At 33.6% G+C, this 18,480-nt stretch overlaps 2 protein-coding genes across 2 annotated transcripts; one reads left to right on the forward strand and one right to left on the reverse strand.

Moving 5' to 3' along the window:
* The first annotated feature begins 411 nt into the window (after positions 1-411).
* LOC110871852 (cyclic dof factor 2) lies at positions 412-2,764 on the forward strand. The gene is made up of 2 exons (XM_022120604.2): positions 412-579; positions 1,299-2,764. Exons 1-2 carry the CDS (start codon positions 478-480, stop codon positions 2,322-2,324), a joined length of 1,128 nt encoding a protein of 375 aa, XP_021976296.1. The 5' UTR covers positions 412-477; the 3' UTR covers positions 2,325-2,764.
* Positions 2,765-10,958: 8,194 nt separating this feature from the next.
* On the reverse strand, positions 10,959-17,557 carry LOC110869449 (probable pectinesterase 29). Its single transcript, XM_022118701.2, has 6 exons — positions 17,118-17,557; positions 15,977-16,011; positions 12,047-12,199; positions 11,739-11,954; positions 11,365-11,612; positions 10,959-11,167 (listed from the first exon to the last, which is right to left on the reverse strand). The coding sequence occupies exons 1-6, from the start codon at positions 17,398-17,400 to the stop codon at positions 10,996-10,998; spliced, it is 1,107 nt and encodes a 368-aa protein (XP_021974393.1). The 5' UTR covers positions 17,401-17,557; the 3' UTR covers positions 10,959-10,995.
* Positions 17,558-18,480: the final 923 nt, after the last annotated feature.

Genomic DNA, 18,480 nt, shown 5'->3' on the forward strand with positions numbered 1-18,480 from the left:
GATCGAGCCACCGATCCTCCAAAAGAATGGATTAACCCTACTTGACGAGACCAGTAAATTAACCTCCCTTGGTTAACCACTCTTTGATCAGTAACCATATTATAATCAATTATCCAAGTAAAGAAGACAAGATTACAATAATACAAACCAAAACAATCATCAACCACGATTAATAGATAAAGTAAATAAATATATTTGAATTTTGATCACATAACAAAACGCACTTTATCATCAAGTGAAAAGAATATATTATTGGGGACAAGAATGTATATCAAAAACCTACACCAAATAAAAAGTAGGCCTACCCCACTTTCCCCAAAGAAAATCTCACAAGCCACAAAGAACTTGTGGCTCATATTTACTCCCCATGCCTACGTGTCATACCCTTACCTCTGCTTTTTATAACCATCTGCCGCCAATACAACAAAACAGATTTACGTTACAAAACAATTCAAACACTCTTCTCCGATCAACTTCATGCCGGAAGTTAAAGATCCGGCGATCAAGCTTTTTGGAAAGACAATTCAGTTGTCTCATGTTGATCATGGTTCTCAACAATATTGTTTTGGAGACAATAAGGTATTGACATACGAGGTTTTGGAGTGATTTATGTTCCATTTTTATTTTTTTGAAAAAAATAAATATGGATTTCTAAAAAGTTTATTGGATTCACCTCTGCTTTTCTCATTAGAAATTACATATTTACTGAATTACTGGCGTTCAAAAAAAGAAAAGAAATTACATATTTATTTTTAGCAATTTAAGGATGGATTTGTTACTCTATTTAATCCCTTTTTAAATTTATTTAGGATTCTGTCAATAATTTTCAAGGTTTTTTAATGTTTACTGGACTGACCTCTGTTTTTTATTAGAAATTACAATTTTTTATAGATTAATTTGAGCAATTTATTGAAAGATCGGTTACTTTCTTTTATATTATTTATTTTCAAGATTTTTTTAAAAGATTAATGGGTTGACCTCTGTTTTTCATAAAAAAAAATATATTTTATTGATTAATTTGAGCAATTTAATGGAACTTTTATAGTTTTATACCCTGTTTAACTTATTTATGATTTTTTCAACAATTTAAATTTTTATAAAAGATTACAAAATTGACCACTGTTTTCACCAGATATTACAAATGTTTATAGATTATTTCAACAATTTTCATGGTTTTTTTTATAAGATTACAAAAAAAAAAAAAAAAAAACCTCTGTTTTTCCACCAGAAATTTCAAGTTTTATAGATTTATTTCACCAATTAAATGACCAATCAACATGAAATTCTCATAATTACAGAAAACTAGAGAGACAGAACAAGTAGAAGACACCAGCTCTGATCAATCAACATCTATAGGAATCAATGATGATCCCAAAACACCAAATCCAGACAAAGAATTCCCAACAACAACCACCACAAAAAAGGACATTCCGAACCCGAGCCCGAATCCGGAAGAAAAACCTCAAAAACCAGACAAGATTCTCCCATGTCCAAGATGCAACAGTATGGACACAAAATTCTGTTACTACAACAACTACAACGTTAACCAACCTCGACACTTCTGTAAAAATTGTCAAAGATATTGGACCGCAGGCGGAACAATGCGAAACACTCCGGTCGGGTCGGGTAGACGAAAGAACAAGAGTTTGTCATCCGCTTCGTATTACCGACACTTGATTTTTACCGACGGTTTGTCGAAAACGAATGGGAGTGTTCTTAATTTTGGCTCTGATGTTCCTCTTTGTGAATCCGTGAATCAAGCTTTGAGTTTTAGTGATAAGTCAAAAAAGTTAGAAGATGATAGTTCAAGTTCAAGTTCTACTTTTAATTTGGGGGAAAATGGTGGGAATTTTGGTAATTTAAGGAATTTACCAAAATACCCTCTTCAAATCCCTTGTTTTTCTTCTAACCCATGGTGTTATCCTTGGAACTATACTCCGTACAGATCTCCAAACCCGGGTGTTCCTGTAAATGTAAATATGTACCCGCCGCCGCATTACTGGGGTTGTACGGTACAAGTGCCGATGCAAATGCAAATGCAAGTACAAATGCGAATGCCAATGATGAACCCTAATTCGCCATTGGGAAAGCATTCTAGAGATGGGAATTTATTGGCAACATCTTCTAGTAATGGAAATGAAGAGGTTTTGAATGATCCGAATAAGGCGGTGAAAAGCGCGGTGTCGATTAATGGTGGAATTCTTTCGAAGGCGTTTCAGTCGAAAATCGATGAAACTAGTGGAGTTGCGGGTAGTTCTTTGGCGAATTTGCAAGCGAATCCCGCGGCTTTATCGAGATCGCTTAATTTTCGTGAGACTTCATAGTTTGGATAGATTAAAGGTTTTGAGTTTTGAAGATGGTTAGGGGGTATAGAGGGGTGGGTTTGGTTTGGTTTTGGTTTGTGATGACTTTAGGGTTGTAAAGTGTGAAGGGTTTAGTGTACATGAGTATAAAGAAATAAAGGTGGTTAACAAAGGGGATTTAATGGGAAAAGAATGATTCTTGAATGTGCAAAGTGCATGGTGATAATGATGAATAAGTGAATCAAATTCAAGAATTTGTCACAGTTTTCTTCTGCTTCTAGTGCTTAAACTTTTGTCAAAAGCAAGACTTTCTTCAAGTGCAATAAGCATGTCGATGGAAAGATTGAAGGAATGAGACGTGCATGTTGATCTAGAAGTCTTTGAAGAGTTTGAATATTTTATTTGTAGAGTGAATTGCAAGTTTTGTCCTTTATCTTTAGGTCATTTTGTAAGTTTTGTCTTTTATGTTTAAATTTGACGAGTTTTGTCCTTTATTTTTAAAAATCAAGCACGTTTTACCCTTTAGGCCTTAAAAATCAAGCACGTTTTGTCCTTAAAAATCAAGCACGTTTTGCCCCAAAGGGTAAAACGTGCTTGATTTTCAAACATAAAGGACAAAACTCGTCAAATTTAAACATAAAGGACAAAACTTGTAAAATGGCCTAAAGATAAATGACAAAGCTTGCAATTCACTCATATTTGTATCTAATTATATATTATATTATAGATAAAGGTTCATGTAAAAAAGACCAAAAGTGTGAGAAGGGTAAAAAAGAATTTACACCCTTAGATCTTTGATCTAATGGTTGAGATTAATAGGGACCAAATTGTAAAACTTGATTTATTTTTTTGGACTGAATTGAAAATTATTGGGGTAATAAAGTCTTTATATCTAATTAAAATAGGAAACTGTAAATCAAAATCCCTACAATTTCGATCTCTCTCTCTACATCGCACGACCAGATCTTTCTCTCTACAATTTCGATCTCTCTCTCTACATTGCAGTGGAGCGGCGGCGACGGAGCGGCAGAGGTAGTGGTGGTGCCAGAGCGGCAGTGGTGGTGCCGGAAGTGGCAGTGGTGGTGGTCGTGCGATCTCTCTCTCTACATCGCACGACCAGATGATCTCTCTCTCTCTATACGACAGCGGCGGCGGAGCGGCAGTGGTGGTGCCGGAAGTGGAGAAGATAATACAGAGATGTAATGATTATTGAATGGTGTGCTGAATGGCGCTATATACTTTATTGAATGGTGTTATATATGTGCTGAATGATGTTATATACTTTATTGTATGGTGTTATATACTTTACTGAATGGTGTTATATATGTGATGAATGATGTTATATACTTATTGAATGGTGTTATATACTTGCTGAATGGTGTTATATACTTGCTGAATAGTGTTATATACTTACTGAATGGTGTTATATACTTGTTGAATGATGTTATATACTTGCAGAATGGTGTTTATAGAGATCTTTTTAAAAAAAATCCAGTTCCTATAATTAAGGTGACGGTTATGAGAAGTTTTTCATTAACTGAATTAATGATAAAATTACTTGTTTACCCTTTTGAATTAATTTAGATTTAGGACACATGTCATCTCCACAATATTTCTCACATGTTTCACACTTTTAACCTTTTTTACAATAACCTTACCCTTATATTATATACTAATGCAAAAAGTAACTTGAGTCATGACTCATGAGTCTACAACACAGCCGTTTGAAACAACATCAAAACTTTGATCTCAAATCAAATGAAGTTTCAAAGTATAAAACTCGGTTCAAAGAATTTCAAATAATATAGCAAAAACAAAATGAAGTTTCATTTCTTAGACACGTATTCAATTAAGGAACTAGACACATAAGTGAATCTGATCGTCGAAGGATTCAAAAACGAAATAAATGAAAAAAAAATCGTTGGAAAATCAAAAGGGAAAATCTAGGGCAATTTTATTTTTGGTTAGTTTGACTTTTTGAAAGTCAACTAAAGGAACGATCTTGCTCATTCTTTGAAGATATTATTTCTTAGTTATTTTTATTATCAAAGTATAACTTAGCAATTTAAATATTATTTGTATATATTCTTTTATGTTCCTTGAATAAACAATCTTCTGGGTACTCATAGAAACATTACGATTCCGACGAGGGTTGGTTTAGGAAATGCATGACCCCGGCGTGGTGGCATTAGCAAATTTTTTGGGTTCTCTATGACCGACAATCGTCCGGTCACTCATCGGTTCTTTTTGGGTGCATTGTGGATGTGGCTGCCATGGAGTACGATGACCGATTCCGTGTGGTCAATGTTGTCGGCGGCCGCAGAAGGGTGTGGCTGTAGCATGTAGCGGTAACGAGAGTAGGGTCGATGGTGATGGTATAGATGTGGTCCCCTAAGACGCGATGTTTTTCTTTGTGGTGACGCGGAGTTCCGGTGGTGGTAATGGTGATGGTGGGTGTTTTGGTTGTGGAGAAAAGGTTGATGTTCATCGTGTGAATTGTAAGTTTTAGAGTTGGGTTTGTTTTTCTTGCTGATTTTTTTTTTATTTTTATTCATGTTTCGATTACAACTATTTCACATCATGCAAAAAACGTATAACGCAGAATACAAAACACCAAAACCTACAAATAACTTAAATTAACCTTCGCCGCAAAGCGCAAGAAGGGACACATCTCATGTATTGACACTAAAGACATTTTTAATCAACATCCCGCTACAACGCGCGGGTTAGCGTTAACTCGTTTAATAGTAAATATTAACATAGTTTCAATTATGTAGCAGTTTTTAGTAGAAAAATGCGAGAGCTACAATTCTTGGGCCGATACGAGGAAAATGAACATACTTACCACACTCAGTACAATTTTCCAGTACAATCAGTTTCAGGTTGGTTCGGTCCAGGTCTGACAGAACCCGAGAAACCCAATAAGTTAAAATGAAAAAAGTTTTAACTTAACATTATTAGGGTGTACTTTGGTGGAAAACCAAACTACAATACGAGATTTCAAACTTCAATTCATAGAAAAATATAATCGGTTTCTTCAGACAGCGTTAATCGATTTATCATTGTTCAGACGGTTCCTTTATTCGCAATTAATATTTAAATTTTCTTAACAGTGGGCTTGTATAGGGTTTTTATTTATTGTTTTCGCTCCTAACAAATTTACCCATAAGATTCAACTCAATTAATTGAAACCGACCTAACCCTTAATGGTCCGATCCTTGGGTTCCATTATCGATTGGATTCGATTTTGTTCCCAGGCATGTTCAGCTTGGTTTTGACCCGATGCACATCTCTGTAAACACGTGCATGTAGTATATGCAACATAATCACATATAATCAAACCATAAAAAGTGGCTGGTAAAAGGCGGTGTTATCTTTGACATGTTAAACAATAGAAATAACTGTATAAGTGTTCATACGATTTTCGCCTTTTTATAACCGATTCTTAATTTAACATATGTCTATCTTCATATCATTTTAAGTTTTTTCAACCTTATGAAGAAATAATTTTGCTCCAAAAATCAGTTATAGTTCATTTTTTGATGATTATTTTGTGAGTATGTTCTTAAATGTTTCAAGTTCTACACCGTAATTTTATCCACCAATATAATTATTATTCAACTATAATAATAAAATAATAATATAATATAAGTATTGACCGGTAATTTCTTTTATCTTGTGAAACAATCAATGATGAGAAGATTCTAATTTCATTTGTGTCAACAATGCATCGAAATATCCATGTTGGAGTCAGAATTAGAATATTATGAAAGAAGAAGGACAAGTTGAGAAATATAAAGAGGGGTTATGTGGGGTGACTTGAATTCAATTCAAAAACCCCAAACAAACATGTCTCTTTCAACCAAAAAGCTACAATTATAAAGTGAGCATAAAGTTTTTCATTTTCTTCTACTTTCACCCTTTTTTTTTCTTCTTCTGTCTTTTAGTATTCTTGCCTAATAATTGCACATTCTTTGGAACTATGAACAGAAATATACCATGACTATCTTTGCCTTACAAAACAAATAAAAACTACCAAGTCACAAAAGTTAAGCTTAAAAAGACAAAATACTTATATAACTATTGTGAATTGTGCCTGGTTGACGGTTTAGCAGATTAAATATTCTAACCCGAACATACATATATATATGCAGTGGCGGAGGATAGTGTAAAGTGGGGGGTGGGGGGGGGAGGGTGCACCCCCCCTGAATGTTTCGGTTAGAAGTGTAAAATTTCCTATTTTTCGTTCAAAAATTTTAAAATTATATAAGATTGTCCCCCCAATTATTTTGCCTAAATATTTATACAATATATAAATTGAATCCCATGACTTTCCGCCCCCTCGAAACTTTTGGTCAAGCTCCGCCACTATATATTTGTTTGTCTTTAAAACACTAATGTTCATCCAGACAAACTTAAAATCGTTTAACTAACGATGACTTATTAAACCTAAGTGAATAAACCATGTGGACACGTTATAATCAAGTTATATACATGTTAAATCATCATAATAAATGACTTAGATGGGGTGGGGGTAAATAGGTTTGTTTGCTTAGTTAAAGGGTTTGATACTAGGGTTTAACAAGTCATACCCAAACACGACCCATTTTATTAAACATATTGAACAAGTGAACATGAGCATGGTTTTTCATTATATGAGCTAGATATGGCAAACAAAAGCTAGATAGTTTTTGTTTCAAGTTATTTAAAAAATTACCACCCCTAGTTCTATAAAGCAATAACGAGACATTAAACGGTAATTATATATCTTTACTTCTATCATCTATCATATAGAATGAACACAAATAAACCAATCAGATGAATTCATTGTACAGTTAATTCAAGAAACAAACAAGATTTGACAAGTACCCAAAACTTAGTTTAGTTTTGTGGTATATGTACAAACATGTTAAGAGTTAAATGTCATTTTAGTCTCTGTGGTTTGGGCTATTTTGTCAGTTTGGTCTAAAAGTTTGAAACGTTGCCATTATAGTCCAAATAGTTTGAAACGTTGCCATTTTAGTCCACTGGGTTAACTTAATCCCATTTTTCTGTTAACGAGAAGGGCAATTCAGTCATTTTATATGACCGAATTGCCTTTCTTTTAGCATAATTACATAAAAAATGACTGAATTGCCCTTCTAGTTAACATAAAAAATTGATTAAGTTAACCTAATGGACTAAAATGGCAACGTTTGAAACTATTTGGACTAAATGACAACGTTTCAAACCTTTAAACCAAACTAATAAAATGACCAAAACCACAGAGACTAAAATGGCATTCGACTCAAAATGTTATCAACACATGTAGAGTGTCAAGTGTCAACCTATAGGGGATTGAGTGGGGGTATCTGTAGTAGTGTTATCAACATGATAGCCACAAGAAAAAAATGTGAAATTCTGAGGGACCTATGTCATGTGATACTTTTAATGCCTCTTTAATGATCTTTGTTTCTTTTCTTGTATTACTTTCTTCTTTCTTTTTTTAAGTAGAAAATTATTTCTTTATTTTAAAAAAGTCATATTTTTAGTATTATCCAAAACAATACTAGCAGACCAAAATCTATAAATATTTTTGAATTATCATAAAAAAAGCTTTATGAACTTTTCTGCAAAGTGGAAAACGTGTTTCAATTATATATTGAGTAAATTACAAAAATCGTCCTTTATGTTGATACCATATTGCAATTATATCCTTTATCTTTAAAAAGTACAAAAAAACGTACTCGATGTTTGCAATTTTTACAAGTGTAACCCACATAAGGGTATTTATGTTTTACTAATAAAGAAACAAAACTGAAAAACTAGTTGCCGGAAATGAAGAACTCGCCGGAGAAGATGACCGGAGCCAGAGAAGATGACCGGAAAACATGGGGGTGTGGGAAAGATGAAGCCTTGAAACTTTGTAAAGTGGGTCCCACCTTTAATTGTTTTGATTAATTTTTAAAAACAAAATAACTAAGATGTAATACCAATAATACCCTTGCCTTAAATAAACCTAACTGAGTAATTTAACTCAGTTTGGTGTAAAGTACTTAAAGTGATATAAAACATGTGTTTTTTGGACGTAAAATGAAATTAAAACTTTTAAAGGACATGTTTCAAAATTCAGATAATACATAAAGGACAAAAAAATGAAATTTAACTCAGTTTGGTGTAAAGGCATTGTATTATTTTATATAAGAAAGGAGGGTATGGACATGAAGGAAAAGTTAACTGAGAATTAAATGGATGGTTGGGGTCTGGTGGGACCATGCTGACTATTTGGTTGTGTAAGATATTTTAAGAGAAAAGTATTGTTAATGAAATAATCAGTCCATTAATTATTTTGTTGGTGTGAAATGGGTTAGGAAAAAAATGACCAATGCTTAGTGTCACGGAGTTAACTTTTGACTCACGTGTAGCAACTTAGACTTGATCTAAGTTAAGCTATGTGCCCTAACGATGTAGTGTTTTGAGTGATTCAAGTGATGGTTGCAAGTTGTGTATACAAAGAAACAACTTTGTATTGATTACAAGAAGATTTACAAGAGTGTGTTTACAAGTAGAAGTGTGTTTACTTGTGATATTGTTGGGTGATCTCTAAATGAGACCCCATCATCCTATTTATACTAGTCCTTCCTAGTTCTAGAGAATTCTCCATCTAGATAATTCTTTACATAATATCTTGGATATTTATAAGTTGATTTCTAGAGCCTTCTTGCAAAATATCAAGTGTTTTCAAGGTGTTTCTAGAGAATTCTTGGCTAAAACTTTGGACAGAATTATGTAGCCCTTTCTGGACCCTTCTGAGCTCTTTCAAGGCCGATCTAGAGTCTTCCGATGGTGCCAAAACGTTCCAGCAACTTGTAGGTTGTTCTGGAAACTTCCGGGCAGCCCTAGATGCTTCTTTAGTGTTCCGGAATCTTTCGGAACTCGCGAAAAAAATTCTGTATTTAGGCGGATCGTGAGATTAGGCTCATTGTCTCCAAACCCATGGCCCATGAGTCTCACCCTAATTAACGGCTGGTTTGTGCTTATGGCTCTTCAAAATTCAACCCAATTATACTAAGTGGACTCGTGTCATTTTCTAATCTTATTTAGGCTTCCGAATAAAAAGTAAGTATTAGAAATCATAGGATCGAAAACAATTATTTTACAAAAGGGCCATGGGTAATAATTCAACTACAAGCCTTATTTACAATTAAAAAAAAAAACTGTATAAAGCATCCTCTCTACACCAACTATTGTGACAAAACAATTCAGAAGAATGTATTTTATTTATTACAGTAGTTGTGGAGTAATTTTCGGGCTTTCCACTATGCTTTTGACATAAAATACTATTCAAAATTCCAAATCTAATCATTTATTAGTAAATGGAGTAAATTGCTAAAATTGTCCTTAAGTTTTGATCACTTTTATCATTTTAGTCCAAAAAGTCATGTCTTTTGAATCTAGATTCTTTGGTTTCAATTTTATTGTCACTTTCATTCAAAATCAAAATATGGTCAGATTTTTCAGTTTACATCCCGTTTTTTTTGTCTTTTTCCTCTCTTTTAACGAAGGGCAAATGGTCTTTTAACGTTTTATTATAACAAATTAAAAAAATCTGACAATTTTTCCCTTCATTAAAAGAGAGGAAAAGACAAAAAAAAAAAGCTGGATGTTAACTGAAAAATCTGACTAGATTTTGCTTTTGCATGAAAATGGTAACAAAATTGAAACCATATGAATCTAGATTCAAAAGTTTTAAGTGTTGGATTAAAGTGGTAAAAGTGACCAAACCTCAGGGGCCATTTTAGCAGTTTACTCTAGTAAATGCGTTAATATTGCAACCTTTAATATCTTCTATATTGTGTGAAATATATGCAACGATTTAACCGGTAATAATTGTCACACTATATCGGACTGCTCACTTTGTCGTTTCTAGAACAATTGGGCCCTTAGTCTTAAAAATTCGAAAGCCCAAAATAACTTGTTTATTTTTAGTGATAACGGGCCCGCCTGCATAAAGTTGTTTGATTTGAGTCATAGAGGTAGGTGCACACTGCATAGATCGGGTATTTATAATAACCGGTTTCGGTTATGGAACCAGTTTCAGTTTATTGTTTCAAGGATTAGAACCGGTTATTGTTATCACAGGTTTAGTTACGGTTCAGGTAATAATCGGGTATAATCGGTTCCGGTTCCAGGTATTGAGATCAAACCTTATGAGTAGGGTCGGTTATGGTTTCGGGTATAGAATACCCAGGTATTAAATAAACTGGTTACGGGTTTTTTTACCGGGTCCGGACCCGAGTATGTTTTTTTTTGCACCTTTAGATTGAGATGTAAAATGTAATTGTAAATGATACTTTTAGGGTGAGGGGGCGCTTGTGGGTATCCCTGATTATGTAATATTCAACGTGCACCGCCGTGGGTGTCGCGAATCTGTTGTGCAAGTTAAAATTGTTATGTATTGGTGAGATTACTATTAAAATAAATAATAAAACTAATCAACTAGTGACAATAATAAGCAACACCCAAACTTAAGTAACGAAAATTGTGACAATTTGCAACTCACAATTCATGGAATCATAGTATTTCAATCCAAAGTGATTACCATTTACAACCAGAATCATTCTAACAATCCTTTCAACCTTACAACCAAACTACAAACCTAAAGAAATCGAAAATAACATCTCAAAAACAAGATTAAAACAATTGTTGGAGTTCAAGATAACATATTGAAAGCTTGATTTTTAATCCAACCTTCTTCATCAATGTAAGACTTGCTCGTTAACCGCCGTATCTCCTCCTTGCTTAGCTTGCTTTTCCACCATACTCTTCTCCATGTATCCGATCCATCGCCCCTACATTCATCCTCGGCGAACACCAAATCTTTCCTGTTTCAACCAACCCAAAATTTAAAAAACAAAAATTAAAAAGATAAATGTGATCATATGATGGGGGTGGGCCAATTGTGTCACGGGTCAAAACAAGTAACTTATAAAAAAAACGTCGAGTAGTGTGGGGCCCACCCTGCGAAATAATACATACAATTTTTAAAATTTTATGAATAATATAGAGAACGAAACCATACATTGTGGTGCCGATGAAGTCCCCATCAAGCCATCCTTGAGGAACAACAATGTTCGACAATCTCGAGTTATAGAAAAGAACTCGAGCATGTCCGCGCCATGGTCTTCCCAAATAAGTTGTGCCGTTTCCAACCACATTGCAATCCTTAAACACGAAACCGTTTAGGTCACTAGCAGCATCCCTCGATTGGGCGGTGATAAATCCCGGTTGGGGACTTAAGAATCCCGCGATTACCGAAATTGTACTCCTCTAACAATAATAAAAAAAATAAATAAAATAGTTATAAAACTAGAATGACACACTATAAAACAGAGGACTTTCAGCGACCCAAACAGTTTCATAAAAAAATAATAATAATCTTTGTACTTTAATCACCTCGTATATAGATTGACCGGACCCCATGATGAAATCAACCGCACCTCGTATCGAACACAACTTAAAGTAATGTCTACCGGCATCATCCCACAAAGTATCTTGAACACCCATGAAACCGCAACGATAAAAAGCCGATTTGTCACCGGAGATCTTTGCCGCAACCGCGGGCATAATGGGGTTGTGGCCATTGCTTGCCAAAGGGTAGTTGTAAGAATTCTGATCAAACAACAATAACAATAATTAGTTAATATTAAAATAAATATGTTTAAGACATAAATTAATGTAGGACAAAAGTGTTGTGTGCGTACGATGAAAGTGATACTCTTGACAACAACATTGTCAGCTTCCGAAATAAAAGTTGCATCGGTTTCAATGGAGTTATGGCCATTCCAAACAACATATGTTTTTCTTTTTCCACCTCCTTTTAGATAAATCATTGGTTTATCATATGGGATTTTAACCTGTTCACTACACAAATATTAAAACAAAATCATTAAAAAATTAAAAAATCCATAAAAAGATAATAGATAACTTCCGGTTTGCTCCATGTGGTTTGGTCACTTTAACGGTTTTACCCCAATTATTTCAAAACGACCATTTTCCTCCTTGATGTTTCGATCTTGTCGTCAGCTTGCTCCCCGGCTCTAACTTCTTCCATATTATATGTTATAATGTTAACCGGAAGGGAATTTTGGTAATTTCAAGTATAACGTAAGGGTGCTTGGATCTTGTATGTTAAATTGAAATTTCAAAAATGCCCTTTCAGTTAACATACAATATGGATGGAGTTAGAGCCGAGGAGCAAACTGGTGACAATATCGAAACATTAAAGAGGAAAGTGACCGTTTTCAAATGATTGACGAAAAACCGTTTAAGTGACCAAACCAGAGAGAACAAAACAAAAGTTAACTCAAAAGATAATATCGCAACAACACACTATTGAGACACAACTAACATGTCCACTCTCCTTAAAGATAAATCATGTATGTTTATCATATGGGATTATAATCTTTTAACTAAAATGATATTTATAAAATCTTAAAAAAACAAATGTTTGTAAATCCTTAAATTGAGTGCTTAACGCCAAACAAAAACCATTGACACTAGGGGTGTTTATGAGCCGAACCGAACCGAACGGAGGTCTGCTCGTGCTCGGTTCGGTTCGGATTTAGGAAATCGAGCGGAAATCTTATGCTCGTGCTCGGTTCGGTTTGGAACCGAGCCGCTCGGTTCGGTTCGCTTTTGCTCAGTTTTATTTAGCATTCATACACAGCCATTCATTCACCAAAATTCACCAACTTATATGTCTCACACACACATAACAATTTAACAAAATACAAACATAAAAAGTCCCACAAAAATAAACACAAAATGTCATCCAAATGTTTAATGTTTACGAACATCTAAAATGCAAAATAACTTCAAAGACCTCTAATTTTGAATGGCCGGCGGACAGTGATGCTTGCGGACGAGGGATCTGGATGGATGTGAGAGAGATTAGGGTTTTTTTTTTTTTTTGAACTGAAGATATGAGGATTCTAGGGGCTGGATATGTTACATGTTTATTATATTTAATAAATATAATATATATATATATATATTTAATAAATATAATATATATATAATAATAAAAATAAATTCGATCAAAAACGAACGAGCGACGAGCGAGCGTACCTATGCTCGTGCTCGGTTCGTTTTTAAACCGAACCGAGCTGCTCGGCTCGGTTTTAACCGAGCAAGGAATCGAACGAGCAAATTTTCGAGCTTTTTCGAACGATCGTCGAACGATCTTCGAGCGCCGAGCAGTTTGGACACCCCTAATTGACACACTATTCAGACTATTCAGACATCATTAACATGTCCTTTTAGATAAATCATGGGTTTATCGTATGGGATTTTAATCTTTTCACTACAATAATATGTTTAAGATTTTTACATATATCCCCTTGGTAAAAGGCTTTATTACATATTTACCCAACCCGTTAAATTATACCCTTATACAATTAGCAACTTGGGTTATGTTTCATTTGTTTAAAAATCACACCCTTTTATTTTACTCACACCCTACAAAATTTTATTCATTATATATTATATATTATATAATACTATAAAAATTAACCTAAGACGCAATGGTTTGAATCACACATCTTCAAAAAGTCACAACCCTTCAAACTACTTTTAAATATATCAACCAACTTGAGGTTTGTACCCCTTCGTTTAAGTTGTGTTGATTAGAAATTATATATATATATATATATATATATATATATATATAAGTTTGTAAATTGTATCTCTTCAATTAAAAATTGTGTCGGTTAGAAATTAAGACCTAACAAAATATTGTCATTTATAAGTTAAGAGACGCCACGTTTGAACCATCACCTATGTTCATGAAATGGTACGTCTCATCTTTTATTTAAAACAAAACACATCACAAATTCCGCTCCGTTTGCACGCATGTTCAACACAAAAGTGATGCCGGTTTGAGACGCCCTACCGACCGTTTCGTCACTCTTTTTCTCTCTTTACCAAATGCCACTTCAAAATAATCTATTGAATATAATCTGAAAACAAACCCTTCTCATTCCTTCATACTCCATTCCAAATCATCAACCACGTTCCATTCTCAGTTCATCAAAACTCATCGCAAACTAGAACCAAATCATCATTCGCATTGGCCGTCATAGGTGACACTTACAAATTTTGCGAAATCGACTCAATCATACGTTTTTACATGCTTATTTATCGACTTTGCATCTCAATTAGTTTAACAAATCCGATAAATCGTTCATTTTATATTTGTTATAAAATTGGATTATGCCTTGTTAAAATCTGGATATATTATTTATTAAGTAATTTATTTATATAAAAATCCTTAATACGATGATTATCAGAGCGGTTATCACTTTTGGGAAGGAGAAAAAATTGAAGGCTCTTTAATTGAACAAGAAGGAAGCAGAAGTCAGTTCTGATCATTCGAACATCAGAGGGGTGTTTGGTCTTTTGAAGATCAATCGAAAAAGGTAATGATTATTACTTATTCATTGACGCTCAGAAGAAAATAGGGCCATTTTTCTGTTGTTCATTAAAAATAAATACTTAAAAAATGACTTTTGCTAAAAAAAAAAAAAAAAAAAGTCGCATGTATTTGTGGATTATTATTGCTTTTGGCAAATCTAAAATTAAGAAGTCAAATACACGTTTGAAAGGTGTTCAAATTAAAGATTCTTTTGATTTTTTAAAATACTAACAGTAATTGTGTTTTAAGTTTGAAAATTGTCTACAGTTAATCAAGGAAGGAAAATAACAAGATGTTGGATGAGGATGAATGCTCGGCTGTCACAAACAAGAGGAATTAGGGTAACAATTCCGATTCATACGATTAAATTATATACCATTAGCGTGTTTAATATTTCTCCTTTTTTATCTGCATAGACAGGTTAGTATTGCGTTAAAATTTGTAAACATTTATTGACCAATGCGAATGGTGAATTTCGCATCCCATATTTTCTCCTTTTTTCATCATTCCATTTTGGCCGTTTTTTGTTCCTTCTTAACAGGGCCGGCCCTAGAGGTGGGCGAGCCGCACTCTCGGCCGAGGCCCGTTTTTCCAAGGGGCCCTAGATTAAAAAAAACAAATATATTTTATATATAAATATTTCTAGCTGCAGCTTAAACATAAAAGTAGTATGGCTTGGTGGCTCATGCGCTCTATTCTCAATTAACATGGCCTGGTTCGATTCTTATTTTCAATAACTAGATGTAACTTTTTTGTTAATTTGATTTTGGTTAGCCTAGTGGCATCTTGGTGGTGGGATAAGGCTTTGGGACCAATAGGTCCTGGGTTCGATTCCTACAAGGGGGGTTTTCCCATGTTTATTGGGTTTCCTCCTGAATTGGTGTGGCATTATGCCTAGTGGAGATGGATATGATCGGGTGGTTCCTCTGGTGGCACGATGATACTCCAGTGGTCCGTCAGTGATCCAAATTTGCCGTTCAAAAAAAAAAAAAAAATTTGATTTTGGTTAGCACTGCTTTGTTAATGTGGAATCACTGAAATGTTTTCCTAAAATATTGATTTTCGTAATTGCCATAATTTATTTTATTTTTAGTAAACTAAACTTAATTGAAAATATTAATGTATTTGGTTTTTTATTAGAAAAATATAAGTTCGAAAATCAAACTATAGAAACTATATTAATTGTTGAGTAATAAAAATTTTGAAAAGTACTTTATACAAGAGATTTATCAAGTTCCCGTAAATAAGATATTTCTGAAAATAAAAAACAACCTAAAATTATATTAAAAAAACAACTTTTTTTATATAACAGTCGGAAAATATACACAGTTGCATAAAATTGAATTATAATACACCTAATAATTTTGATTAAAGAAAATACTACTATTCACTAAAATGTTACTCAAAATGAAAATACCAACACAATAGATTAATGAAACTAATTAAAAAGTAAACGAACACCATTAAGAAATATATCAGCCAATTTGTTATCAAGAAGGTTAGCTATTACGCTATATTATTCTAATAATATGATTTTACTATGTGTATTGTTATAATGTTAATCGTCGTTTAAAAAATAGTTTATTACTTCGTTAGGTGGTAAGGGCCCTTTTTTCCTTGGTGGTACAGGGTACTTAAATTCTCAGGACCGGCCCTGCTTCTTAAATCACCTAAACTAAAGAATTTTCGCATCCCATACGACTCAAGAATATTCCTTTTCCATTTTGGCTGTTTTTCTTCCTACTTAAGTCACTTAAACTAAAGAATTTTCGCCCCCCATACGATGATACTAAAGGCTTTTATAATCAACACCCCGCCGCAACGCGCGGATAACGTCAACTCGTTAATTACATATTTCACCTTTTCATATGAAATTACTCTATTACCCTTTTCTTATGTCTATCCTCCTACACATCAAAATTCAAACGACTGTTCTTCTCCTGGTTCTCCTTCCCTTTGGCAACCCTACACATGTTCTCTTTCCCCTTCGCAAACCCTACACGGGTTCGACTCCTACAAGTAAGTCGGTTTGTATATCGGTTTGTTTGGCCAAAAATTAACCCTACACTTGTTACGAGGTCTGGTTCGTAGGGCAAAAAAATGGTTTCTTTGTTGAAGCTACCAATGTGTAGGGCCCTGGATTGTTTCTAGAATACCATACCATTTGAGAAACTAAAGCACTCTCATTATATTATTTTAAGTGATGAGAAATTAAAACAGAAGACCATAAGGAACCAAATGCTAAGTTGAAACCTTTCATTACTGGGATTTTTAATACATGGGATTTGTTAAATTTACTCACAACTATGCTTGTAATTTTTGTAAGTGAAAAAAAATGAAAAGCAACATAAATTAGTAACGAAGAAAAAAAAAAGAATAGAAAAAAAAAACATACTTGTAAATGCCAGTTTTGACATAAACACAAATCCATTGCATATTATCAAAAGGAATGGCATCAATGGCAGACTGAATAGTGGTGTAGTTCCCCCCACCGGATTGATCAACAGTGATGGTTTGATATTTTGTCGCCGCTGCCGCTGCTCCGCCGCTAACCCACGATGGTGGTGTTTGTACACCACCTTCTGATCCTCTCAAACAGATGAACAAAACTAGAACAAGTGCAAATCTTGCAAGAATTGACATGTTTATAGTTTATGGGATTTAAATGTTTAGTTGTTAAAAAGGTTTTTATAGTCTTTATATAAAACGAGAAGATTGAAAGGTTTTTATAAATGTAAAGTGAATAATAAACGATTACTTTCTTGTTTTAAAATGATTTAATTAATGAAGATTTTATTTAGAGGAGATGTCAATGGAAACATATTAAGTTTCTTTAAATAATTGTTTTTCTTAAAACAGAGAGTTTGTTATTTTCATTATTATCTATATCTATACTATATAATAAAAGAAACTAATAAAAGACACTTGTCATTATTTTAGACCATTCTTATTGTAGATAATTATTATTTAATTTAAATTATTAAAATTACAATTGCATATAAATGATACGATATCTTAAAGCTTTTTAAATTTTAATTTAGATAAAATACGATATCTTAATTATTTTAAAATAAAATAAAGTAATAAACACAATCGAACTCCACATGCAACATTATCGAAAGACAGCATGTTGAGTTATTATTTGTTTGGATTTGATTCACTCAAAGCTTTGTCCCAATTCTGCGGTATTCATAAAGCCTCTTTGGGGGCGTTATATGACACTTGTCATGCAACGTCACACATGAGTTTTATGGGTCGTTATGTCACTAGAGCCCGTAGTCATAAATCCCCTGCCTCATCATTACTCAATTAATTAATTTTCAATTTTCAATTTTTTAATTAATTTCTAACTTTTTTAAATTATAAACCAAGTTTTCTTCTCCAAAACTTTCAGGGACCAAATATGTTTTAAAAACTTTCAGGGACCAAATGTGTTTTAAAAACCAAGTTTTAAAAACCAATTTAGATATTTGAGAAAGTGCAAGGACCAAGTGTGTCTAACCCAAAAACTTTCAAAATCAAAAATCGCTTCCTGTCTTCTTCTCTGATTTTCCGGCCAACTTTCCTATCTTCTTCTCCGATTTTCCGGCCAATACCGCCTTCAATTATACATATGTATGTATATTATATATGTGTGTGAGTTAGGGGAAAAACAAGAAAAAAAATCAAACCCAACATCACGCCGCTATGAGCATGGCGCCACCCACCAGTTTGACCCCCATA

The sequence above is a fragment of the Helianthus annuus genome, chromosome 8 (genome assembly GCF_002127325.2).
Source record: "Helianthus annuus cultivar XRQ/B chromosome 8, HanXRQr2.0-SUNRISE, whole genome shotgun sequence".
Lineage (NCBI taxonomy): Eukaryota > Viridiplantae > Streptophyta > Magnoliopsida > Asterales > Asteraceae > Helianthus > Helianthus annuus.